Source organism: Talpa occidentalis, unplaced genomic scaffold (genome assembly GCF_014898055.3).
Source record: "Talpa occidentalis isolate TD23 unplaced genomic scaffold, MPIMG_talOcc4v2.1 talOcc4.7, whole genome shotgun sequence".
NCBI lineage: Eukaryota > Metazoa > Chordata > Mammalia > Eulipotyphla > Talpidae > Talpa > Talpa occidentalis.
In genome coordinates this window covers 97,836,203-97,861,823 of record NW_023605083.1, presented here as the reverse complement: position 1 = coordinate 97,861,823, position 25,621 = coordinate 97,836,203, and the positions used below count along the sequence as shown (strand labels likewise).

Below are 25,621 nucleotides of genomic sequence, written 5' to 3'. Positions count from 1 at the left end.
AGAGGGGGAGAGAGAGAGAGAGAATGAGAGAGAGAGAGAGAGAGAGAGAGAGAGAGAGAGAGAGAGAATGAGAGAGACTACAGGGCATCAAGATGCCAGGTATGTGATGATATCACCTTCAGAGTAGAGTCTCCAATCCAGCTTCCCTGGCTGATGTCACTGGTGTCAGAGATGAACTGTTCAGTTGAGCTATTCCTGAATTCCACACACAAAAATGTAAGTGAATTAAAGTGGCCTATAGTGCAACAACGATTCCCTGGAAATTTATATTATGGGGCATAGGGAGCTGTCCCCGGGTGAGGCTGTGTATGAAGGTCTTTGGGGAACATGCAAGGAGGGATGTAGACAGGGTCAAAGACAGGGGTGGGAGCGAGTCTCATGCAAATTCTAACAATATGGTCAGCAGGGAAGAGGGTTTCTTAGAGAAATTGCTAACCTCATGTTCTAGATGAACCTGGAAGAGCTTGTTATAAAAATAGCAAGGAAACTATCAAAGACTTCTGGGGCTATGTTGAAAGGGCTGAGAAACCAACTCGAAAAGGTTTAACTGATTAGAGAAGGGCCAGCTTGAGCATCTATATGAATAAGAACTGAAATGGATTGAAACACTTCAAGTATATCTACATTCATAACTTCATTACAAAGAACCAACATCAGTCACTTTTGGAGCAAGTATCCAGTCTATTATTTTGAACACTAATAAATAAGGGGGAAAACCCAGAACTTGTCCTGCTTTTCTAACCAAAGAGTCGACAAAAAGTATTTCCTTATAGAAATATTCTGGAATAGAAAATGAAGGAATGATAGAATTAAAATATTACCAGTTTGACGCCTCTAGTAACTTTTTTGTGAGCAATCATCAATAATTGCTAATATCAAAAAAGGAGAGACAGCTTGGCATATATACCTACTGATATTTATATCACAGACTTTCAAAAAGAAAACTAGATTAGATCAGGGTTCTAGATCTTATGGCCAGTGTATAGGAGACAGAGAAATTTGTCAAAGGACACCATATGGATACAGTCAGCACAATCCAGACTGTGGGAAGCAGTTTCTTCTATAAATAAGGAAACAGGGGCCTCCCTGGTGGCGCAGCGGTTGAGAGCTGGGTTGTTAAACTACCCGCAGCCTCTGCAGCACCGGTTCGATCCCCGGCTGCTCCCCAGCCACCAGAGGAGGGTCCCACATGGTGCGCAGACCTCTCCTGCCGCCCGCTGCTCCCCTCAGCAGTGTACTTCAGTCCTTCTGCCTGCTCTGCTCCCCGCTCTGGCTCTGGTGAATTCTCTCACCCTCCTGCGCTTCTGACTGTACCCAGTGCTTGTATCAATCAATCAATCAATCTTGTATAAATAAATAAATAAATAAATAAATCTTAAAAAAAAATAAGGAAACAGAATGAGAAGGGGTGTCTAGAGAGGTATAGCAATCAATTGTAACACGTGCAGCTTATTTGGATCTTTTGCTTTGCTAAGACAGTTCAAGAGCTTTATGGTGCTCAGTGCACATTTTTAGCTTTGGCTCTTGCTGCCAGTTCTTTACCTACTATTTGTGTTCCTGAGAGAGAACTGGCCTGGGTCCTCTTTTTGTTCTAAGACATGTCACAGGGGAGAGAACAGATAATGGACTGACCACATGATTTGATCGTATGGTCCATCTTTGACTTATTCAGTCAAAGGTATAGGACCGGGGTTGGGGGGGACCATACTAGCATAGTATGGGGTAGTGTGTGCTGATGTTTAATACCGTGAAGGCAACTTGGGGACCCAGAGGGAGAGTTGATAACCTTCTAATTTAAAGCATCGATTTCCCCCTTTCTTTTCAGTTTTTCTAGCAAATCTGAGTGTGCAGACAAAGAGATAGCTGAGTCCATTAAGTTAAAGATTTGGAGTGGGAGGAGGGGGAGAGAATTGTGCATAGAGGAGAGACAGGAGGGGGGGCGGGGCCAGTCCCCTGAGGATCTTGAATGTGCTCTTCTTTGAATCTCTGCAGAGAGCTGCCAGGGCATCCCCTTCTCAGTGGGGTACATTCTGGAGTTTGCATATCTGACTCTTTTCAGTAACTGTGTATCCATGAGAAAGTCAACATTTTTGTGCCTCATTTCCTTCATTTGTGAAAAGGGGACTAAATAGCAGAATCTGCCTGTTAGGTCCATGTAGAATATTTTGAATGTTGGATTGCTTAGTGTCTAAAAACTTGAGAACAGAACAGGGTGCATGCACAGGGGGCCTGGAGCCAGCTTGTGAGCCCCGGGAGGGGGGCGGTGGGCTAAACTTATCCTGCACTGCACAAAGGGGCTACATTCAGCATCTACCAGAAAAGGGTTCACAATGAGCCCCAGTGACCAGGCTGCAGATACATGGAGGGACGATGGCAGCCCATGGGTGTCTCGGGCCCCGTCAGCGCCAGGGAGGAGCAGTGCCTGGTGGTGCTGGCCACCAGCTCTCTCAGAGCCATAGATGCCAGTGGCTGAGCCCAGATACACATCATGCTGACTCGGGGGGAATTTGCCCATACAGAGGAGGGAAAAATGTACCTCCCTAAAGCCAATGATCAAAGGCCAGGCAAGCCCTGTTGGAGGAAAATAACTTGGGCTATAGATTTCTTTTCAAAGCTTGGAGTCTTGCCACAAACAACACAGTAACAGACGTGATTAGCATCACAGTCTCCGGAAGCCCAGTCTGTGCGTTGGCAGGTGGCAGGACTGATGTCACTCCTCAAGGCCAACCGATATGTCCAGGGACCTGACTTCCAGCTGGGCCCTGGCTCCTGTCACCTGCAGTGCCAGATCTACAAGGACTTCAGAGCCACTTCAAGCCAGGGAAGGCTTTAAGGGTTGTGTCTTTGGTGGTTCTTGTGGAACTGTGGGGTAGGTCACCCACAGTATACACCTCTTGTATACTTACCCCTATCTCTGACCTTTGCACATGGAGATGCCCACTGACCTCCCTAGACTTCCTAGGAGAAAGGACCCAACCTTTTCTGACCTCATCTCCTTCCTCTCCCAAAAGGCCACTCACTCTTTGACTGCAGTGTGCCCACAAGAAGAGGAGAGATTAAAGGCAGGGCCTCCCCGAGGGAAGGAGAGTGGGCAAGGATTTGAAGGGAGTGTGGGATGGGGCCTGAAGAGGAACTGGAATCTGTAGAGGTACTGGTGGAGAGAAAGGTTTTTGGAGAAGCAGCGAAAAGGAGGGGTCTGAGCAAGATTTTGACTGATGGTCTGTAAGGGATGGTGGATTCCTGTTGAAGAGCACTTGGGGTGCATTTTCCTATCACTTAGTGACAAAGATATATTCTTCTGCCTTTCAGTCCTGGGCTTATTTATTTATTTATTTATTATTATTTTTTAAATAATAAATTTTATTTTTATATTCCCCATACATTTGCAACCCCCCCATTCTGACCCCAATCCCTCCCCTCCTGCCCCCCACTCCCCAAAAACTGTCTCTGGTTCATAGTTTTTTGTTGATTTTGATTTTCACTTTCTTAAGTTATTCATTTTCCTGGTCCCTTATTTAAGTTTTCTAGATTCCTGCTATGAGTGAGACCATCCGGTATTTTTCTTTTTCTTTCTGGCTTATTTCGCTGAGCATGATCCCTTCCAGCGCCATCCATGTTGCTGCAAAATGCATGTGTTTATCTTTTTTGAATGCTGAGTAATATTCCATGGTATATATGTACCACATCTTCTTGATCCAGTCATCCATTTTTGAGCATTTGGGTTGTTTCCAAAGCTTCGCTATTGTAAACAGTGCTGCTATAAACATAGGGGTGCAGGTGTCTTTGGAATTGATGTTTCTGTGTCCTTTGGGTAAATACCTAGGAGTGGAATTGCTGGATCCTATGGAAGCTCTATGTTTAGTAGGTCAAGAAATCTCCACACAGCTCTCCATAGTGGTTGGACCAGTTTGCACTCCCACCAGCAGTGCAGGAGAGTTCCTTTTTCTCCATATCCTCGCCAACATTTGTTGTTGCTAGTTTTTTTAATATGTGCCATTCTCACTGGTGTAAGATGGTATCTCATGGTAGTTTTGATTTGCATTTCCCTGATGACAAGTGATGTTGAACATTTTTTCATATGCCTGTTGGCCATTTGCATTTCCTCTTCAGAGAAGTTTCTTTTTAGCTCTTCTGCCCATTTTTTGACTGGATTATTTTCTTTGTTGTTGTTGAGTCTCATTAGCTCTTTGCAGATTTTTGTGATCAGTCCTTTATCATTAGTGTTGTGTGCAAAAATGTTCTCCCAGTTGGTGGGGTTTTGCTTTGTTTTTGTTTCAGTCCTGGGCTTTTTATAGGGAACTCTGAAGAGGAGGAGACATGGGGGATACTGGCGATTTCGAGGAAGAGGGATACTCACAGGGTTGCAGCATGCAAGACCCTTCAGGTTCTGGGGCGGACAGGTTGTGGGCAGAAACCTGAGTGGTGGTGGTGGTGGTGGGGGAGAATTAAGACTAATGGGTGCTGGAAGAGAAATTTCAGTGGAAATTCTGCTAGTGTGTGAAGGTTCCATGGGAGAGAGTTCTGCCTGGCTCCTGCAGGCTGTCTGAAGCTGACATCTGCAGTTAATGGCCAGACTTCCTAGTCTTCTGAGCTGGATCCTTTTTGAGTCTTGGGGAATTTTTCACCGTTGAGGTTCCAAGCTGCACACACTCTTGAGGCCAAGCACTGGGGTGGAGGGGAAGGGGGCTGAGTCCTGACGTCTTCTTGGTTAACAGCATTCTTTCCTGTTCATCCAAAAAGCATCTTGTTTCTGAAAAACACTGAAAGGAGCTTGTGCAAATGCAACTGCCTGGGTCCTCCTGTTCTACTGTATCTCAATAGACTTTCTAGATGTTTCTGATACTAAGGAAGTTACTGGCCTCGTCCATCTTTGTAGCTGAACAAGACTGGCCTGGAATAAGTGTTTGTTTAATGAAATGAACTAAGTTTCTCATTTACTGCTCTGAAATCAGAGACCCCAGATGAGCTCATGCAGATGCTGTGCCTTGTGTAAGGGCACTCAGTAGTAGGTCAGGCGCAAGAAGGTCTGTTTTGTTCCCATTAGCAGGGTTTGAAGATTGCACCCTGGAGCAGGCTGAGCTCACCTAGGAGGAGACCAGGGCAGATGTGTCAAGGGTAGGAAACATGGCAACTGCTGATGTCACAATACCCCATTTACCCCTGACTTGAGGTTCCTGGACCACCTGAGGGCAGCAGAGAGAAGATGGCTGGCAGCAGCAAAGAGAAGACAAAGTGGGAGTTGGATTAAGGACACAGGGGACTTTTGCAGACGAAGACTAAACATCCGGCACAACACCAAGATATTGAAGGGAGAATGGGGCATCATAGAAACCTCTCAGGTAGCAGTCTGGGAGGAGGAAACATTGGGTTCCAATGTCTAGGACGAATGTCTAAACCCAGAACGAATGTCTAAACCCTCACCCTCAACTATGAGGCATCATGCCCCTCATGCACGGGCCTTGTGAGGTTTCCCAGTCCTGGTATTCCTTTCCCTCAGTGGTTCCCAATTCAGGCACACACCCTCCTTCTGTGGAATGGATTGATGTCTATGCTCCACGCTCAGACTCTGAGGAACTTTGTCTGAAAGGGCAAGGGCGTGAGCATGCTTTTTCAAAAGGGTCAGGTGTGCAGTCAAGGTTTTAGAAAAAACAAAACTCTACTTAAACATGAAAACAAAGCACATGCACACACACACACACAATATGGCCATGTTTCTTATTGGCGGCTGAGGGTGAGAACTATGTGGTGGGGAAGAATTGGGTGTAGGCTGGAGATTCAGGCATAAAATAATTCACCAGAAATAGAGTGGAGAACAGAAAAGGTGGATTGATTGAAATACACTGCTAGAGAAGCAGCAGGCGAGACAGGAGAGGTCTGTGCTGGAAGAAGTTTTCGGAATTCCCTTTTATAATCCATTTTGCTTTACATCCATTTTGCTTTATAAGCCATTTGACTTTACATGACTGGGGAGTCGGTTTGGGCCGGTTATGTGCGGGTATGTCTGGTCTTGGGTGCTGACCTTTGACACAGAATGTGTCCTGGCCCTGCTCTTACATTCTTGGTCTAAGTGATCTGTCTTAAGGCCTGTTTCCCATAGCAACCTTATCAATTCCATTTTATCTATTCAAGCCTCCCAAACCTTCCTGCTGGGCAAGGCGTGGGGGCTTAGATTTTAACTTTATTAAATGATGCCCTGACAAGCAGATCTCCTCAATTTGTTCCCCCCAGCAATGCCTGGACTTCCCACGGAGCTCAGACAGAGGACATGATATACTAGGATTGGTACACATCTTTCTGATTCACTAGGATTGGTACATACCTTTCTGATATAGCGAAGAAGATCATTAACTGCTGCACCAACCATAAATGTTTTGAAAGGGAATCATGAGTATTCAAGAGGGTGCATAAAATTCAAGGGCTTCTTTAAAAACACAGGTATCCTTGCTTTTGGAAAGTTCAAGTTATTCTGCTTCACTTTTAAGAGACCTACATTAGTACCTGTTTTCACTAATCGAAAGAAACCAAAGCAAAATAGCCATCAGCCTCTTCATTTTATGCATTTGGACTTAACAAAGGTTTCATAGGAACAGCATACTTTTGGATAGCAAGGGAAGGCTGTACTTAGGAACAGGGAATAAAAGACGTCAGTGACTAATAATTTGTAAACCTGCGATCAGTGGAGGCTCTGGGTTCTCGGTGGGGGTGGGAGGGGAGAGGAGACTCCACTTGGAAAAGTCTGGGTCCAGCACCCCAAGGTGGAGGTTTTGGAAACTGGGGCCCCTAGAAGCCACTCTCTCTAGCTTTGCACTTGCTTGAGGTAAGTCGGGTTGGTATGAGAGAGGCAGAAAGAAGATGAAGCTTAAGGGAATGGGAAGCCAGTTGAGATTCTGCCACTTGCCAGGAAAGGATCACTGGCTGGAGGCAGCCAGTTCCTGCACAGTTGACCTTGTGGGTCCTAAGGTCACAATCTTCCTCCAAGCCTCCTGGTAAGCACTGACTTTGGTCTTTCTCAGCTGACATTTCCTGATGGATGTTTTCTGAGTGTTTATAGTTAGAATGTTTGTAGGGCACAGAGATGGCTTCCTTCCCAACTGTGCAATGTGAAGGTGCTGTAAAACCTGAAGCTACCCCTAGATGTAGCAATTCTAGCATCCTTGCTTTGCCAGGCTGGTGCTGCCACCATCCGTGGCCAAGAGTCCTCAAGCTGGGCGATGGCTGACCCCGGGGTTCCCTCGTCTTCTCTAATCGGAGTGTAAATCCCTTGGCTGGCACCTTGGAATGGGGTAGTGTGGGGATGTGTCTGTTTGCTTCTCTGTGTGTTTATGTATGTTAGTGTGTCTGTGTGTGCTTGTGTTTGTGTGATATATATTTGCACACATGTCTATGCTTATCTGTGCATGTATGTGCCTATGTCTCTGCTTGTGTATCTTTGTGTGTGTGACTGTATCTGTGCGTCTGTATGTGGCTGTGGGTAGGTGTCTCTGTGTGTGGGTGCACGTCTTTGTGTGTCTTGTGCATCGGGGTGTGTGTCTGTGTTGTGCAGCTGTGTCCACACTTTCTAGCTCCCCTGGATGACTGTGCATTCTCCGCCTTGCAGTTTAGCTGTGAGGATGGGCGCCAGGCCCTGGGGAGTGAGGGAAAGAGCAGCTGCTGGTACAGGCCCCTCCCTGAGGAATTTTGGCAGAGAAAAGGAGAAAAATAGAAGTCAAGCAAACAGGGTCAAGGGAAGAATTTTTTAGAGGAGGGAAGACTTGGGAATGTTTGAAAGCAGCAAGGGAGGAGGCAATGGGAGGGACATTTGGAAAGTGCTGATGAGAAGGACAGGGTGTGGCCACAGGGCGTGCCTGGGAGGGAACACAGACCGTGGCAGTCAGCAGTGGCTGCTCCATCCCAGGAATTACCACAAGCTCTTAGGTTGCTAATACCCCGGCAAGCTTTGAGAAGGCAGCAAACACTCCTGTGAAGTTGATATTGCTCATGTACACTGCCTGTTCTCTTCCTCATTTGATCCTGCCGGAGGATACCAGGCTCGAGCTGGGCACTGCCTTTGACAGGCTCAGCGTCTTCAGGGATATAGATGTGTTAGCCTCTCACTCTTGAAGTCTTGCCTCACACATAGGTTCTTATTCCTGGGCCTTTCCTAGTCTACCGCCCTATGCCTATGCCTACCCCAAGACCATCCCCACGGCCCTCCCCGCATCCATCTCAATGCCCTTCCTCATCCCCACCCAAAGGCCCAGCCACATCCTCCCTAAGGCCATGCCCATCCTATCCTCCTTCTATGCCAACCCCCTGCCATTCCTTATGCCTTTCCCCTCCCTCATTTCCCCAGAGGAAAATGAGTCCGAGAGAGATCCGTAATTTGCCCAAAGTCAGGGAGCCGGCAAATACCAGAACTGGGACTCAAACCTTGTCCCTCAAACCTTGCACCAGAGTTCTGAACTCCCAGGCCACACTCCTTCATGACATTGGGTTTCTGATCTCTGGCCCCTCTCTGACCTTTGACTTTCTAATTCCACTCTGCCTGCTCCTGACTTGGTCCTTCACTGTCTAAACTCAGCCAGCCTGTGAGTTTCAGTTCAGACTCTTCCACTAGTGACTTCCACTAGTGACGGACCAGACCCTATACCTATTTCTTCCCCAGGACCTCAGGGGACTTCATAGTCCCATAATTTTTTTCTAAGACTATCACATCACTGATGACAGGCTGGAGGCTGGGCTGAGAGGGGGCTGCTGACGGGGAGGCATTGTAAGTGGAAATGACTCAGCTTTGTGTCAATGGTGTTGGGGGGGTCAGCAGCAGAGAGAGAAGATGGAGAGTAGAATCCCTGGTTCACAGGGTGGAGCTGCCTGGAATGTGCCAGGAAATCAAGGAGAAAGGAAGGAAAGGTTTGCCAAGTTGCAGTGAGTGCCTGGTTGAAACCAGACACCAGGAATGTGTAGCAGGTCAGGCCTGCTGCCTGGGAAACCCCTTGGCCTGCTTTGATTTTCCATTCTCATTATTTATTTCCAAAACAAATGTTTATTTTACCTTTGTGATCCTTAAAGTTTTTAGGAACATGCGAGTGATTCTGTTCTGGCGTTAGACATTTCATTTGCCCTTATCTGGGCACCAGGACCAATTTGCTATCTGCAGTCTTAAAGTGACTGATGATGGCCAGATCTTTCTTCCCTGATAGTGCAGGCTGCCCGCAGAGCCTCTAGGCACCGCTGTTCTCTCCAGCTGCCCCATTATTTCAATTGCACAAAGCCCCCAACCTGCCCCACCCTGTCACCCCCTTTTTTCCCATCACATCTGATTCTTTGCTTTGTTTCTTTTTCTCCTCCACTGCTCAACTTAAGCCACCTTGATTGATACTTAAGAGAATTTCTCTCTCTCTCTCTCTCTCTCTCTCACACACACACACACACACACACACACTCACAGCTCTGTATACATCTTGGTATTTAATTGGTTATAGATGACACCCAATCGTTCTTCTACATAATTCTCCATTTCCCTTCTTCAGCACCCTTTGCATCATTTCCACCCACTCCTCCCACCCCCTTCTCCAGCCCTGCCATCTTTATATCTTTAAAAAAAATTGAAATGTACATCAAGTGCACAGATGTACAGCTTATATCTGTGACTTATGGACGCCTGGTAACAAGCACCCTTGTCTGCAAGCAGCACACTGTGAGCCTCCAGATGCTCCCCTGGTGTCTCCCCATTTCTGACATCTTCTCTCTCCTCAGAGGTGTCTACTCCCCTGAATTTGTGGTAATGGCATCATTGCTTCTGAAAAGAATGTATCTTTAAATACATCATTTTGCCTGTTTTGAACTTTATGTAAACGAACTCATAGTACATTTATTTACTCATTTTTGCCTGGCCTCTTTCACTTAATATTTTGTTTGTGAGTTGCATGTCTGTGTTTGCACAAAGATATAGCTGATTTGTTTTCATTGCTAAATAGCGTTCCACTGAACGGATGGCCTGCTGTTTTTTTTTTGTGGGACCCTCGCTGGTGGCAGGGGAATATACTGGTGCTGCAGAGGCTGCGGGCAGCCTCGCAGCCCAGCGCTCAACCTGTGCGCCACCAGGGGAGGCCCTGGCCTGCTGTGTTTATCCATTTTATGCTGGGAGATTTCCAGTTTGGGGCTGTTATAAGTAGTGTGGTTATTGACATTCTTTTTTTTTAATATTTTATTTTATATAATTCTTACATCATCTTTTATTTTTCATTTTTGCACAGTGTATGCATTTTCATTTTGGTTATATTCCCTGTACAGTTCCCACCCCCCTTATTTTGGCCCTGATCCCTCCTTTTCTCCCCTTTCCCCTGTTTGTGTGTGTCTGGTTTATAGTTGCTTGTTGATTTTGATTTTTCTTTATTATAATTAGTCTTTTTCCTGGTCTCTTATTTAGGTTTTCCAAATTTCTGCTATGAGTGAGATCATCCGATATTTTTCTTTTTCTTTCTGGATTATTTCGTGAGCATGATCCCTTCCAGCTCCATCTACATTGCTGCAAATTGCATGAGTTTGTCTTTTTTGAATGCTGAGTAATATTCCATGGTGTATATGTACCACATCTTCTTGATCCAGTCATCTATTTTTGGGCATTTGGGTTATCGATATTCTTGACTGTGCATTTTCACTTTCCACCGTGCTGAGGCTGAGCATGGACTTGCCAGGTCAAAGAGGTTTGTGTTTTTGTTTTTCAGTAGATGATGTCAAACTATTTTCATTTACTATCCTACTGTAGTTTTACCAAGTGAGGTGAACACTTGGTAGTATCAGTTTAAGAAATCACAGCCATTCTATGGGGGTTTAGTGGTGTCTCATTCAGGTTTTAATGTAAATTTCCTGGAAGTTGAGTACCTTTTTGTTTATTTATTTTTGCCATTTGAATTTTGTCTTTTGTGATGTACCTGTTCATATCTTGGCCAATTTTCTATTTTTAAAAATCTTCTCCTTATTGGCTGTAGGGTTTACAAAATTTTAAATATTCTCTGTATGCAAGTCTTTTTTTTTATTATAGGAAGTATAAAAATCTCTGACTTTGAAGCTTGTCTTTTCATCCCTTAATGGTATCTTTCCATGAACAGGAATCCTTTATTTATTTATTTATTTTTAAAAGATTTATTTATTTATTTATACAAGCACTGGGTACAGTCAGAAGCGCGGGAGGGTAAGAGAATTCACCAGAGCCAGAACGGGAGCAGAACAGGTAGACGGATGAAGTACACTGCTGAGGGGAGCAGCGGGCGGCAGGAGAGGTCTGCGAGCCATGTGGGACCCTCGCCCGGTGGCCGCGGCCGGGTATCAAACTGGTGCTGCAGAGGCTGAGGGCAGCTTCTCAGCCCAGCGCTCAACCGCTGTGTCACCAGGGAGGCCCCTGAACAGAAATCCTTTAAACAATCTTTTCCTATTCTCAGGGCATGAAGATATTTTCCTATGTTATCTTCTAGAGGCTTTATTGTTATGCTTCAAATGTTTAGAAGTCAGATGGCTCACCTGGAAATGCATTTTTGGCTAGTGTGAGAGAGTTAAATGTGATTAATTTTCCCATTTGGATATCTATGTGATCTAGCACCATTTATCAAAATACAGTCCTTCCCTCACTGCTCTGCTGAACAATGGTGTCTTTAAAAATTTTTTACAAAAATTTCCTTATTGTTGTTTATGTTTGTGCTATAGTTGATTTCTCCATGAATCTTCCATCACATGACCTGTGAACCGTCACCATAGTCCCTTGTGCTCTTTCCTCCCCTATTTTGACACATCTCTGCTCTATGCCTCATATCTATAGTTTACCTGCAATTTTGTCTCCCAGAAGTGGGTTGTTTGTGAACTTTCTATTTTATGCTTTCAGCTATTGTTGCACCAGTTCTATTCTCTCTCAATGACCATGATTTTACTAGTGTGGAAATCCAGCAGAATATGTTCTTTAAGGCTGTTCATCTTCAAGACTACCTTTTTGAATGTTTTTTATTTATTTTTTTTTTTTTTAAAGATTTGTTTATTTATTTGTTTATACAAGCACTGGGTACAGTCAGAAGCGCGGGAGGGTGAGAGAATTCACCAGAGCCAGAGCAGGGAGCAGAGCAGGCAGAAGGACCGAAGTACACTGCTGAGGGGAGCAGCGAGCGGCAGGAGAGGTCTGCGCGCCATGTGGGACCCTCCTCCAGGGGCCCGGGAGCAGCCGGGGAACGAACCCGGCGCTGCAGAGGCTGCGGGCAGCTTCGCAACCCAGCGCTCAACCGCTGCGCCACCAGGGAGGCCCAAGACTACCTTTTTGATTCTCAGCTCTGTGTCCATATAATTTTTGAGAAATCACCAATATCCATTCGATCCTTTCTCCTTCTCTCCCCTCCCTCTTATCTCAGAAACCTCACTTCATTTATTAGTTTTTTATAAGTATTTTGCTTTATTGAATTATCTACTGTGTAAATGTCCAATATTTGTCTGTGTCATTCTGACTTGCTTTACTGCACGTGATTCCCTGGAATTCCGTACATTTTGCTTTAAATAGCAGCATTTTATCTTTCTTTGTGACTGTGGATACACCACATGTTCTGGAGCCCATTTTTATCAATGGGCACTTAGGTTGTTTCATGTTCTAGCTATTATGTGTCCGTATAAATTTTAAAATCAGGTTGTGAATTTCTACAAGCAATCATATTGGGATTTTTACTGAGATGAAATTGAATTTATGGCCTGCTTTTAGGAGAATTGAAATTTTTACAACAAATGTGGTATATCCTTCCATTTATTGAGATTTTTCAACATGACTTTTCAGTAATGTCATATAATTTTCTGCAGAGAAGACTTGCATGTCTTTTAAAAAATGTATTCCTAACTTTAATATTTTTGAGAATTACACACAGTATCACTTCAGACTATTTTTATGTTTATCACTGATTTTTGGAAATGCAAATGGTTGTGGTATGTTGTCCTGGTAGTCTTGCTAAACTCACTGATTCCAATAGTTTATTTCTAGATTTGTTTGGGTTTCTATATATGCAGTCATAGTATACTAATTAGGAATTCTGGTTTTAGAATCTGACTTGGTTTGAATCCTAACCTCACAAATTACTAAGTGTTGGAGTTTGAGAAAGCCCCTTGGTTTTTCCGAGCCTCCTGCCTTCCTCCATGGAATGGAGACACTACCTCTAGGTTGTCAGTGAGGACTGAATGAAAGGAAGTGTGTGTTGTTGTGAGGCAGCACTTGCTCCCACTTACGGTTTGTTATAACATTCATTACTCTCGCTTCTTCCTTTCCCATTAATGCCACAGCTCTTTAAATTCTGGCTTTTCCCCTGTCATTTTATGGACTCACCCTCATAAATTTCAATGGACTCATTTGGATTTCTTGACAGTTCTGTGGCCCCTGAGATCTCAGTCTCTGGGATGTCTTTTTTATGACACCAAATAGGTGAGTTTTTCTATACCAGCCAATTTGTGAATTCTCTAACACTAAATGGGTTAGTTTAGCTAACAGTTAGCTACTAGCTAACTGACATTAACTAGTGTCACTTCTGACACTAACTGACACTAATTAGCTAACACTAACAGGTTGGTTTAGAGTCAGAAATAAATTCTGACACTACCTAGAGTTAATGCAGACCACACAGGCTAATGGCTTAGTTCTGCAAGACTGCTCCTGCCTCGGAGGCAGTTTCAAGTGCCAGGGGTCAGCTGCATTTCTGACCAACCAGCTATAAAATCAGGAGTTCCCACGGCCCCTTCTTTAGTTTCGATAATTTGCTGGAATGACTCACAGCACACAGGAAAATGCTTTATTATGTCTACCAGCTTACTGTAAAGGACACAAATCAGTACCAGCCAAATGGAGGAGATGGGGGTAGCACAGTCCCATTCCCTCTCCAGGTGTGCCACCTTCCCGACTCACTGATATGTTCACAAAGCTGGAAGATCCCTGGTCCTCATTGTTGAGGGATTTTTTTTTTAAAGATTTATTTATTTATTTATGCATACAATAACTGGGGTACAGGCCACATGCACGGGAGGGTGAGAGGATTCACCAGAGACAGAGTGGGACTGACCGAAATACACTGCTGAAGGGAGCAGTGGGCGAGACAGGAGAGGTCAGCTGCACCATATGGGTAGCTCCCTGGCTGGCTGGGAATCGAACCCGCATTGCAGAGGCTGCGGACAGCTTCATAGCAGTGCGCTCAACTGTCTGTGTCACCAGAGGAGGCCCTGTAGAGGGATTTTTATGGTGTTTTCAGTGTGTTACCATGGCTGATTGATCACTGGCCTTTTGTGACTGAGCTCAGTCTCCAGCTCGCTCCTCCCCAGAGGTAAGGGGTGGAGTGGGAGCGAAAGTCCTAGCCCTGTAATCACACTCTCTAGGGCGTCCATGAGTCGTCCACTAGGCAAAAGGCGGTAAGTTCCCAAAGATTTAGGAACTCTGTGCCAGAAACCAGGGACAAAGACCAAATGCTTATTTTTCATTTACCACAATTTCCTTGACAGGTATTTTTTCCTTGGCTTCCCAAGACTACTCAGTTCTCAGTGTTCTGTTGGTTCTTTTTTTTTTTTAAATTGATTCAGGTTATTATTTTATTTTTAAAAATATTTTATTTTATATAATTCTTACATCATTATTCATTTTTGCACAATGTATGCATTTTCATTTTGGTTATATTCCCCATACAATTCCCACCCCCCTTATTTTGACCCTAATCCCTCCTCTCCTCCTCTCCCCTGCCCAGCAAAATAAGCCAAAAAGAAAAAGAAAAATACCGGATAGTTTAACTCATAGCATGAATTTAGAAAACCTAGATATGGGACCAGGAAAAAGACTAATTATAATAAAGAAAAAGATCAAAATTAACAAGCAACTATAAACCAGTTCTGTTGTTCTGTTGGTTCTTGGCTAGTCTTTTCTCTTAAATGTTAATTTTTTTTTATGATCTGTTCTTATCCTTCTTCTCAACTCATTTGATGCAAATGAGATATTGACAATCTTTGGCTTCATATTCTCCCAAATTTCTATATATCTATTACTGGCTGGATTTTTTAATAATGTCCCAAATGAAGCTAAGCACCTTCCGTGTCCCCAAACCAGTTCTCCCCTTCTGCTTATCACCATCATCCATGTAAGAGACCTGAACATCATTCTAGACAACCCTCCCTCCTTCATCCTTACAGACAGTTGTGATCACATTCTGCCCTCTTTTTACTCATTCCCATTGGTCAGTTTCTTATTTTTATCAGCCCAGTTGTTAAACAACATACGTATTGTTCTCCTTCCTCCAGCCTTGCTGGTTTCCAGTCTACTGTTATAGCAAAGATTGAGGGAGAGCTTTCTTAACAAATCCTCCACCTGTCAGGGACTTAACACAAAAGACGTTTATCTCTCTTTCCAATAAAATTCATTTGGGTGTTTATTGGTCAACTGCCATGTGGTGACTCACTGTTACCTAATCTTTGTTTTATACTCTATGCTTCAGCAATATTAAAGTACAATTTAACTTTTAAAATCACAGTATGCTACTTCCTGCTTTTCCTCAACATTTTCCTGTATTTTATCACTTCTTTGTCTCAGTGATGCCTGCTCATTATTCAGAACTAAACTCAAGTGACATTTCTTCTTCTGATTCCTTCTTTTCCTAGGTGATCTGGGTGACTCCCTCTTGTACTGTCTGCATATTTCAATCAGAGCAAGAAGCACATAGCATTGATCTTAGTTATATTCTCGGTAGTCTGGGGATGGAGATGGTCCAGTCTTTGAGTGATTCTCAAAGTGTGGTTAGAAACACTAGCTTCACTTGGGAACTTGTTAGACATGCAATTTTTGTGCCCTCACCTAGACTTATTGACTCACAAATCCTGAGGGTGAGACCCAATAGTGTGTGATTGTGGCACTAAGGAAATGGACCCTGGTCTCATCCATCTCTGTAACTGGAAGATCTGGTCCCAGAATATGTGGTTATTGAGATGAAATAAATTCATTTCTACTCTAGGAAGTTGTCGTGTTGGAAGTCCCAGCTAGAACAATTAGGCAAGATATGTAAAAAGGAAACCAAATTGGGAAAGAAGTTTAGTGATCACTATTTGTAGGTGACATGATAATATATATAAAAAACCCTAAAGATGCTACTAAATGAATAGAAACAATAGACCAGCATAATAAACTGGCAGGCTACAAGATCAATATGCAAAATTCTGTTGCATCCCTTTTGAAAATAATGAAGAGAAAGAAATAAAGAAACTAATCCCATTTACAATAGCATCAAAAAGTATCAAGTACCTAGGAATAAACCAAGGAGGTAAAAGACATATTGGATGAAACTATAAGACACTGTTCAAAGATAAAGAAGATGCACTGATGGAAAATGGAAAGATATTCGATGAGACTAGGGACTGGTCCTTCTTACTTGCTTGGCTTAGTAGGAGACACTCAGTAAATTTGGATGAAATGGATTGAATATGCTGCCTGTGAGTCCCTCAGGGCTGAGGAAGGGGGTGAGTGTTGTGGGAAGGAGAGAGAGAGTCAGGCTGTCACGCTGAATTGAAGTGGTTTTATAAGACCGGATTTGCTGCAGCTGCCCCTAATCTCTGCAGCCCGGCCACTAGGACTTCTCCCAGCTTCTTGTGGCCATTAGCCAACTCCAGTCTCTGCATTCTTTTCCTTGAGCTGTTCCTAACTTGCAGGTCTTCTTCCACTCTTTGTCAGAAAGCTTAAGGACTCACTGCAGGCCTGCATCTTTGTGGATGGAGCTTAGGCAGAATTTGAAGCAGAAGGACACTGACACAAGTGATTTAGCTTGTAAGGTCTTTCTAGACTCCATTATGTGGCTGTGGGGAAGGGGAAATGAGCCCTTTTCCTCCACTCTGTGAAGTTAGAGGAAATGGAGTTGGGGGGGCTGGCACATGGCTTTAAGAGATGGAATTATTTAAGTCTCAGTCAAAGTGAAAAGAAGGCTTGGCCACATCCCGTCTGCACACGTCTTTGGGTTAGAGGCATGCACCCTCGCCTGCACAGAGCCCTCTTTCTTCCTGGGAGGAAGAGTGACTTTTTCACAGCTTGCCACAGGCAAAGGAAATGGAAAGTCCCAGAGCATCCTGAGTTCCTCTCAGTTTCACAGGGCACTTTGCCTCCTCTGGTCTTTCCCATGTTGAGGGACATGCAGGGCCTCTGCACACGGGCCAGGTCCTGTGGGGAAACAGCAAGTTCTATAGCTGGAGGACGCCACAGCTCTGCCCTTGCTTGCCTGGGAGGGGAGAAGCCCCGAGTGCTGACTTCCCAGCCTTGACCATGTCTCAGTTAGAAAATAAACGTGCTGCGCCTCCCGGCCCTCCTGGTCTGCAGCTCCGAGCAGAGAAGCTCACGATGGCTTTTCTGAGAAGTTGCTGATCTCAATCCTGCTGGCTCCACATTCCTGGATGATGAGAGAGGGATTCCAGTGTTTACTTTGAACAATGTTTTCCTGTGTCTGAACTGACTGGGTGTTAAATTCTTCCAGATTTCTGGCTCCACGTTGCAACTCCAATGGGATAGAAACAGGTTTACGGCAGTTGGTGAGGGAGCAAGAGCAGGGTCTGGCTCGGCAGCTTCTGCTGCTAGAATTTCCACTTGGTAGATGGAAAGACTGTCAGTGCAGGCTCTTGGGCTTCATGCCCCCAAGGGGGGTTTGTTATGTCTTCAACTTAGGGCTTAACTCTATGCCTTTTCTCATTTCCCACCCTAGAGGGCAAAAGTTAGCTTTCTCCTTTGAAACACAGCAGGGAATGAGAACAAGCTGAATTTTGAAGGTCAGGGCTTCAATGTTTTCTCGGCTTTATAAACCCAGAAGTTGGGCTCGTGAGGAATTCATTTTGTGGGATATTGGGAAACTTGAGTGCATTCTGTTACTGGGGCCTGATGTGAGAGGTCTTAGTAATAACACGGGCAGACAGAGCTAGATGGGAGAAGAGAGAACTGCAGACCTGAATCCAAATCCTTAGATAGAAGGAAACTGAGGCACAGAGGGGTCTAGAGATATGAGGGCTAAAATTTAGGGCTGAAAGACCTGTCCTCAACATGATTGGTTAGAGCTGATGGTGGATTGGGGTAATCTATAACTATTGCTATTGATCATTGAGGAAGATGACCACATAAGCACACATGGCCAAGGAAGACTTTCTTTATTAAGTGTTGCTGAATCAGTGGCTTTGAACACAGAGAACTTCAGAAAACTAATAGGATCAGCTCAAAGATAAAGGAGCACCTCATTTCAACTATGCACAAAAATAATTTCTTCATTCTAGAATGTTGAACAATTCAAGGGAAACTCATGGGACCCCACCAAGACGTGCCCTCTAGAGAGTATTTTTTGAATTACCAGACTCTGGGCAGATGCCTGTCAGCATCTTGAATGGGAACAGCCCAAAGACACATAGGGTATGTGTTGGAAAATGGTCTTGAAATTCACATTATTCTAGAGCTTTGTTCTTGGGCCCTGGAAACATATTCCTGAACTCATTTTATGGTGAGTGAGTGAGAGTGTGTGTGTGCGTGTGCGTGTGTGTGAAAGGCAGATTGGTGGCAAATCCTCCTGTCTTCAGGACCAAGATAGAGCCCAAACAGTATCAATGTAGTGAGGTTGGATAAAATTGTTCTATTAGAACCTGATTTTTTTTTTAATTTTATTTTCATATTCCCTATACAATTGCAACCCCCTTATTTTGACCCCAATCCCTCCTATCCCCCCCACAGTGTGTCTCTGGTTCATAGTTGTTTGTTGATTTTGATTTTTTCTTTCTTATAGTTATTCTTTTTCCTGGTCCCTTATTTAGGTTTGCTAGATTCCTGCTATGAGTGAGACCATCCGGTACTTTTTCTTTTTCTTTCTGGCTTATTTCGCTGAGCATGATCCCTTCCAGCTCTATCCACATTGCTGCAAATTGCATGTGTTTATCTTTTTTGAATGCTGAGTAATATTCCATTGTGTATATGTACCACATCTTCTTGATCCAGTCATCTATTTTTGGACATTTGGGTTGTTTCCAAAGCTTAGCTATTGTAAATAGAGCTGCTATAAACATAGGGGTGCAGGTGCCCTTCTGAATTAATGTTTCTCTGTCCTTTGGGTAAATACCTAGGAGTGGAATTGCTGGATCATATGGAAGCTTTATCTTTAGTGGGTTGAGGAATTGCCACACAGCTTTCCATACTGTAGAACCTGATATTTTGATTGCTGCTTTCACACAACTGTGTTGATGCTAACGATATTTTTATTTGGTTTTAAAAAGAAGCTACTAAAACCCCAGCTTTTTAATCTCTCAAGTAATACAAGAGGCAAGAATTCTAGCACCAACTTGAGCCTTCCCTTCTCACCTTAGCCATTCCTCACTCTAACTCTGGACCCTCTAGCTACATCGGTATGTCCATTGGGTCACAACAGCTTGTAAAAATTGGCTATTGGAGGATGACTTCATTTCTGTGGTATTTTGTAACCACAAATTCTTTACTTACATATGTTCCTTCCTTGTAGTAGAAATTGATTTGTACCCTAGAGGTGGGAGCGGAATGATGCAGTGAGATTACTCCCACTGCTGACAGAAGGAAGCCCTTGTATGTTCAGTGTCATGGATGAGATTTTCCCTTGGAATATCTGGTAAGGGTTTATATCAGTCAGCTCTTGCTGCGTAACAAAGTACGCCAAAACTTAATTGCTCAAAACATTTATTATCTTACAATTTCTCTGGGTCAGGAGTCTGAGAGGACTTAACTGTATACCTCTGTCTGTGGTCCTTTCCATGAAATTGAAGTTATGGTTTGGGCTGTGGCTGTGGTCTTATCTGAAGGTTCAACTGATGGAGGATCCACTTCCAATCTCAATCACATGGTCATTGGCAAGATTAAGCTCCTTACAGACTGTGAAGGGTCTCAGTTCCTTGCCACACATGCCTCTCCACAGGCAGCTCATAATATGGCAGCTGACTTCTTTGAGAATCAATGTGAGGTCAGAAAAAAGAAGGAGAGAGTGAGAGAGAGAGAGGAGAGGAGAGAGAGAAGAGAGGGGAAAGTGAGCACTAGCTCAACATGGAAGTCAAAGTTTTCTTGTCACCTAATCTCTGAAGTGATATCTCATCACATTCACCATATTCTTTTTGTTACAACTGAGTTGCCACATTCAGCAAGGGGAAGCGGTTTTATGAGGAGTGAATATCAAGAGACAGGATTGCTGAGGACCATCTTGGAGGTTGCCAACCCCAGCATTATGGGCCCAACCATTATGGGTTCCATGCTCACACTTACCCCCTCTAAGGAGGTGCGTATCTTCATTGGATAAACATTCTGAAGACTACTCGGGTGCATGTAACTCTGAGAGTCTCAGCTAGTTTTGTGTAACCTCCACTCTCCCCTTCTATCCCACCTTCACTTTAGAGAAAGCAAATGAGCATAAGATTAGCCACTGGCTCTAAGTGGTCTACATCACTCTGAATAAAACTCCCTTGACAGGTGCTCTCCTGAGAGTTCACCTAGTCCCCACTGGGGTGCCAATGTCATTCATCTTTCTTGCTTCCAAAGCGGGCCCCCACTCAAAATCAGAGGAGAAAATTTATACCATTAATTTGAAGCATGTCCTTCACTACAAAAGCAGTCAGTTATAAAAATCTTTATGGATCATGAGCTACTTTTCTCTGAATTAACTGGATCATGAAAACATTAGGCAGGATGTTTCTCATCATGGGTTTGAGGAAGGTGAGGTTCAGCAAGATTAAATCACTTGCTCAAGATTGGACATAAAGAATTGAAGTTGGATTTAAAACCAGTTGTCCTGACTCCAAACTCTGGGCTGTACCCTGTATTCCCTTTAATGTTGCTTGCATACCTAAGTCTCTAGATTATTCCCAGTAGGAATCTGGCGAGACTTCTTGGCCCAATCTTGCTCATTAAGTCATTCTAGACTAAGGATGCAGTGACCTGAGAAGGGAAATAGAACTCAGCTGGGACCAGGGATGTCAAAGCTGGAGGTTGTACAGCAGACACAGCTGGCGTCTTTGGAGAGTTGCACCGTATGTGTGTACATGTGTGCTGATGTTTATGCGTGTGTGTGTGTTTGGGGGAGGGGATTCATAGACTCTCTCATCCCTGGAGCTATTGCTGTCCCATTCAGGGGTTTGTGTGAGCACATATGTGGCTGCTGGTGGACACCAATGTCTCAGACTTGCCCGGATGATTGATTTTCAAGGATGCTCTCCAGAGAGTGTCCTTTTGGTGAGCAGATGGTAGAAGCAAGGCTATTGGGATATGACAAGTGGGGGATGAGGTGGGATGGGTGAAAAATGGGACATCAATGTGGCGGCATGTGTGTTGGTGGGGGGCACCTGAGCCATCTCCCTACCTCCTCCTGCTTCAGCCTTTTTTCTGATTTTCAACTTATTCACCTCTTTTGGGTAAGACATTTTGTTCATTATTTCTCCAGCCTGAAAATTGGACCACATTGCTTTGGTATGTGGAATATATCACAGTCTTGCATATTAATGATGTTATCAGACCAACCAATGGACTAAAGCCATGTGTTCAAAGCTTTATTTGAATTATAATCCCCTGACAAAATTTCTCCTGGCAACTCAAACATAGTTCCTATTATCGCTCCTGTTTCACAGATGAGAACTCTGAGTCTTAGCTAGCCTCGGTATCTTGTTTTCGTCCAACAGCTAAGAAATAGTTGGCCTGTCCTGAACTTGTGTCCTTAATTCTATGCTGTAGTCGACTCCAAAGATTCGTTCAATATGCAGCTTGACTACATTAGGAGCTTTGGCTAATTCTTCTATCAGTTGCTGTCTTGAGATAGTAAAATGCACACACGACAGTATCACACAAACAGCAAGACCAGTAAGGAGAGGGTTTTGCTGCAAAACTGCATGAGGGTGGATATTAAGAGCCAGACCTTGCTGGCAAGAGGCACATTCACACAACATGCTCTGTGAAGGGCCCCTTCCCGGATTTTTAAAATATTCAATGCATCCCTCTACCACACCAAGGAGACATTAAAGCCTTTGTTATTTAATTGGATTTCTGACTCAACAAAAACTCCTTTTGTCAGAACTTCAAATTTTCCTGGCTCATTACCCACACTTTTGCTGTGTGGATAGTGGTTATGTTTCACTGTGTACTACTTGTATATATTTGTGCCCAGAAAGATTTGCTTGAAACTAATAACCAAATATTTCTTCCCAATTGCAAGAGACTTCATTCTCAAGCCCTGGGGAATTGATAATGGCTCTTTTCTCTTTGAAGCATCGGCAGCCATTTTTTATACATTCAACAGTCCATTTCTCCCCCAAATCATCCACATTCATTATATTATATATATGCCAGTTAACCTTCCTCATTCTGTTTCCTAGAAACCTAGGAAAATGAGCCTCCCCGGGAAATCTCAAGGGCCTCCGTACACGAGAAGTAAGCACCAGATCAGATCAGAACCTGGTAAGTACCCGACGTGGCCTGGGAGCGTAAGTGGTCCTCAGAGCAGACGGCACATGGGTGAGAGTTGACTGGAAATTAAGGATTTTGTGAGCTTTAAGAAACACAGTTTAGGGCCTCCCTGGTGGTGCAAGGGGTTAAGACGCAACCTATGAACCTATCCACAGCCATTGCTGCACGACTTCAATCCCCGGCCAGGGAGATACCCACATGGTGCAGCAGACCTCTCCTGACTTGCCTACTTCTCCCCTCAGCAGTGTTCAGTTCAGCAGACCCTTCACTGAACAGTCTGTGAGGAGCTTAATACACTCCCTCAGCAGTGTATTTCAGTCAGTCTGCCTGTTCTGTTCCCCACTCTGTCTCTGGTGAATCCTCTCACCCCCCCACACCTCGGCCTGTACCCCAGTTCTCGTATGCATAAGTAAATAAATCTTTAAAAAAAAAAAAGAAACACAGTTTAGGGAGAGATCAAGATAGAGGGCAAGGGCAAGGGAGGGAGAGAGACCTATAGCAGGTATGGAACTAAAGCTCAAAAGCAGTTGGTAGGTGTGATGTTGGGGAGGCAAGGGAGTTCCTGATGATTCTAGCTGAGAACATCCCCAGAGTGAGAGGGAGAAGGAGTGAAGGCAAACTGACAAAGCACAGCAAAAATAATTCTCAGACTCTGCAAAATGCAGTGGTTATCAGAGGGGATGGGACAAGGAGGAAATGGAATAGGGCAGCGACACCAGGGCTTAGGTGGAGGGTGAGTGAAGCAGGTGCACATCTGAGGCGTGAGTTGCCTCAGGGAAGTAAACGAGTTAATTGAAATGGCAGAATTGTGAGACTGGAGCTCCCAAGGGGCGAGCTGGAAGGAGAGAGGAGGTAGCAGAGTGGGATGCACACAGCTGACATTTCAGATGTAATACAGTTATTGGTGACAGAAAGCACAGGGGGTGACCACAGGGGCAGGTGGTAGAGATTGAGAGAAGACACAGCTAATGGAGGGGAGTCACCAAGGAAGGGTGGGTTAGAGATGTGCAGGGATCATTCCTATGAGATGATTAGGAAACCACTACTGATGCCAAGGAAAGTTGCCAGGGAAGCCAGAGTGCAGGAGCTGAAGTTGTCAGTGACTTAGGGGCAGAGGACAGCGATCAGAAACTGGCAAATAGTCAGGAGGGCAAGAGGGTGACCTAGGCTGACAGCATGAGCTTCAAAGGGGAAGGACTGTAAGGGGTTTGCGAATGGTGGTAGGGATGGGGAGGAAGGAGAACAAGGGTCTCCCTGGGAGTCATGAGGGGCAAAACAGCCCTCTCTTGAGAGGCCTGTAGGGGACATGGTGTCTCAGGTTCTGGAAAAAGGGCATGTCTTCGGGTGATGATCACTCTTGGCAGTAAGTCCCAGGGATGTATGGCGTGGAGTCTCCAGATTTCAGCTTCTTAGCTTCAGCTGTTCAGATTTGGAACAGGATCTTGAGTTAACTCAAGACTCAGTAAACTCCATGCCTTTTGATCTCTCATGATTTTCTCAACTTAATGTGCTACATGCTATTTATAATGGTCACTTGTGGCTTCCTCCAAGAACACAGTGGAAGGTGAATCCTCTTCCTAGGAGGGTTAGGAAAGTGTTCCCGAATTGCTGAGCCTATACACTGGGATTTGGAGGACACATAGGCCCTCAGAAGTGGGGAGTGGGAAGAGTATTTGTGCCAGAGATGAAAGTAAGTGCCAAGGAGCACAGGCCTGAGATTTGGTGAGAAAGCGGAGTGAGGAGTGTCCAGTGAGTGTGACTGTGTGTGCAGGGGTAGAGGTGAAGGGGCAGGGTCTTGGTGATAGAGGCTGAACTGGGGAAGCTTTTCTGGAACTAGTTTAAGAAACATGCATTTTACCTGTAGGCAATGGGGAGTAAAAAATATTTTGAAGAGAAGTACAATGTGATCAGTTTTCTCTGCTTAGAATGGCATATCCTGTGTAGAGCTTGACACATAATAAGCATTCAGTAAATGTTTGTTGAATGCACACATGGACATATTTAGAAATGATTTCTCTTGTAGTCATCAAATGGAGAATGAACTAGTGGGGAAAGAAAATTAGAGGTAGGAAGACATATTTTGGGAGCAGAGCCTGAAGTGGGGTGTAAAAGGGAAGCTCATAGAAGGAAACTCTTTAGTTTTGCTTTAGGGCAAAAACTCCAACACAAGCCACCTTCTGCAAAATAAATGCTGGCCTGGATTCCTGGGGCTTTGAGCATTTTAAAGGGGGTAGGATGGCCCATGATTGAGGCCAGTCCTGGGAAATGCCTGCCTGTTTCCCCATTGGTTCCCTAGGCTCACAATGCCCCCATTGTTCCAGCCATGCAGGACTTCCTTTTTCTGATTGATTAGACTTTGTGAAGCCACATTTTTTCATGGTTCCAACGCTCCTGAGCCAGCTGTCGGGCAGAGAGAGGTCTCTGAACACAAATTGCTTAGTCTTTCACACTTGGTTTCCTGAATATGAGATTGCAGGGCTACTTCCTTTTTTTTTTTACTGGTGATAATTTTTATTTATTTATTTTTTAAATTACATTTTTAATTTTATTTATTTATTTTTTTATTTTTTACATCATTATTCATTTTTAAACAATATTTGCTTCCCCCCACCCCCTCAGGTGTAGTCCCCATAGAGTTTCCTTCCCCAAGGCACCCGTGCACCGTCACCTCAGTCCCTGTGCTCCTCCCTCCCTCCCTCTGATCCCTCTCCCTCCTCCTCCCTTGCAGGATGTCTCTGATTTATAATTGTCTGTTTTTGATTTATTGTGTTTTGTACTGTTATTATTTTTTTACACTGACATCTTATTTGGTTCCCCTATATTCCTGCTATAAGTGAAACCATCCGATATTTCTCTTTTTCCTTCTGGCTTATTTCACTGAGCATAATTCTGTAGGCCTACTTCAAGTATGAAGAATCTGCAAAGGGTTCTTAGTGGCACAGGACCTGTACCTCTTAGAAGCGTAGCATTTGGAGTTCAGTATAGCTTCTCTGAATGCAGGAAAGAACGGAATGATGTTGCATGGCCATAGATACTTGAATTCAATTTCCACTGTTGTGTTCCTCAGAGTAGACACATAATTCTTAGAGAAAAATTGTAGAGTGCAGAGTGTTGTCAGGAAACAGTGTATCCCCCTCCCACTCACCAAGAGTGGCAAGTCAGTAATGCCAAGTCTGT

General features: G+C 44.2%; 1 protein-coding gene across 1 annotated transcript in view; it reads left to right on the top strand.

Moving 5' to 3' along the window:
- The first annotated feature begins 5,165 nt into the window (after window positions 1-5,165).
- Window positions 5,166-25,621, top strand: part of CDRT4 (CMT1A duplicated region transcript 4) — a 30,406-nt gene continuing 9,950 nt past the window's right edge. Inside the window, exons 1-2 of the mRNA XM_037494595.2 lie at window positions 5,166-5,339; window positions 22,354-22,435. Coding sequence (XP_037350492.1) covers window positions 22,366-22,435 — 70 coding nt within the window. The 5' untranslated portion in view covers window positions 5,166-5,339; window positions 22,354-22,365. The remainder of the gene's footprint in view (window positions 5,340-22,353; window positions 22,436-25,621) is intronic.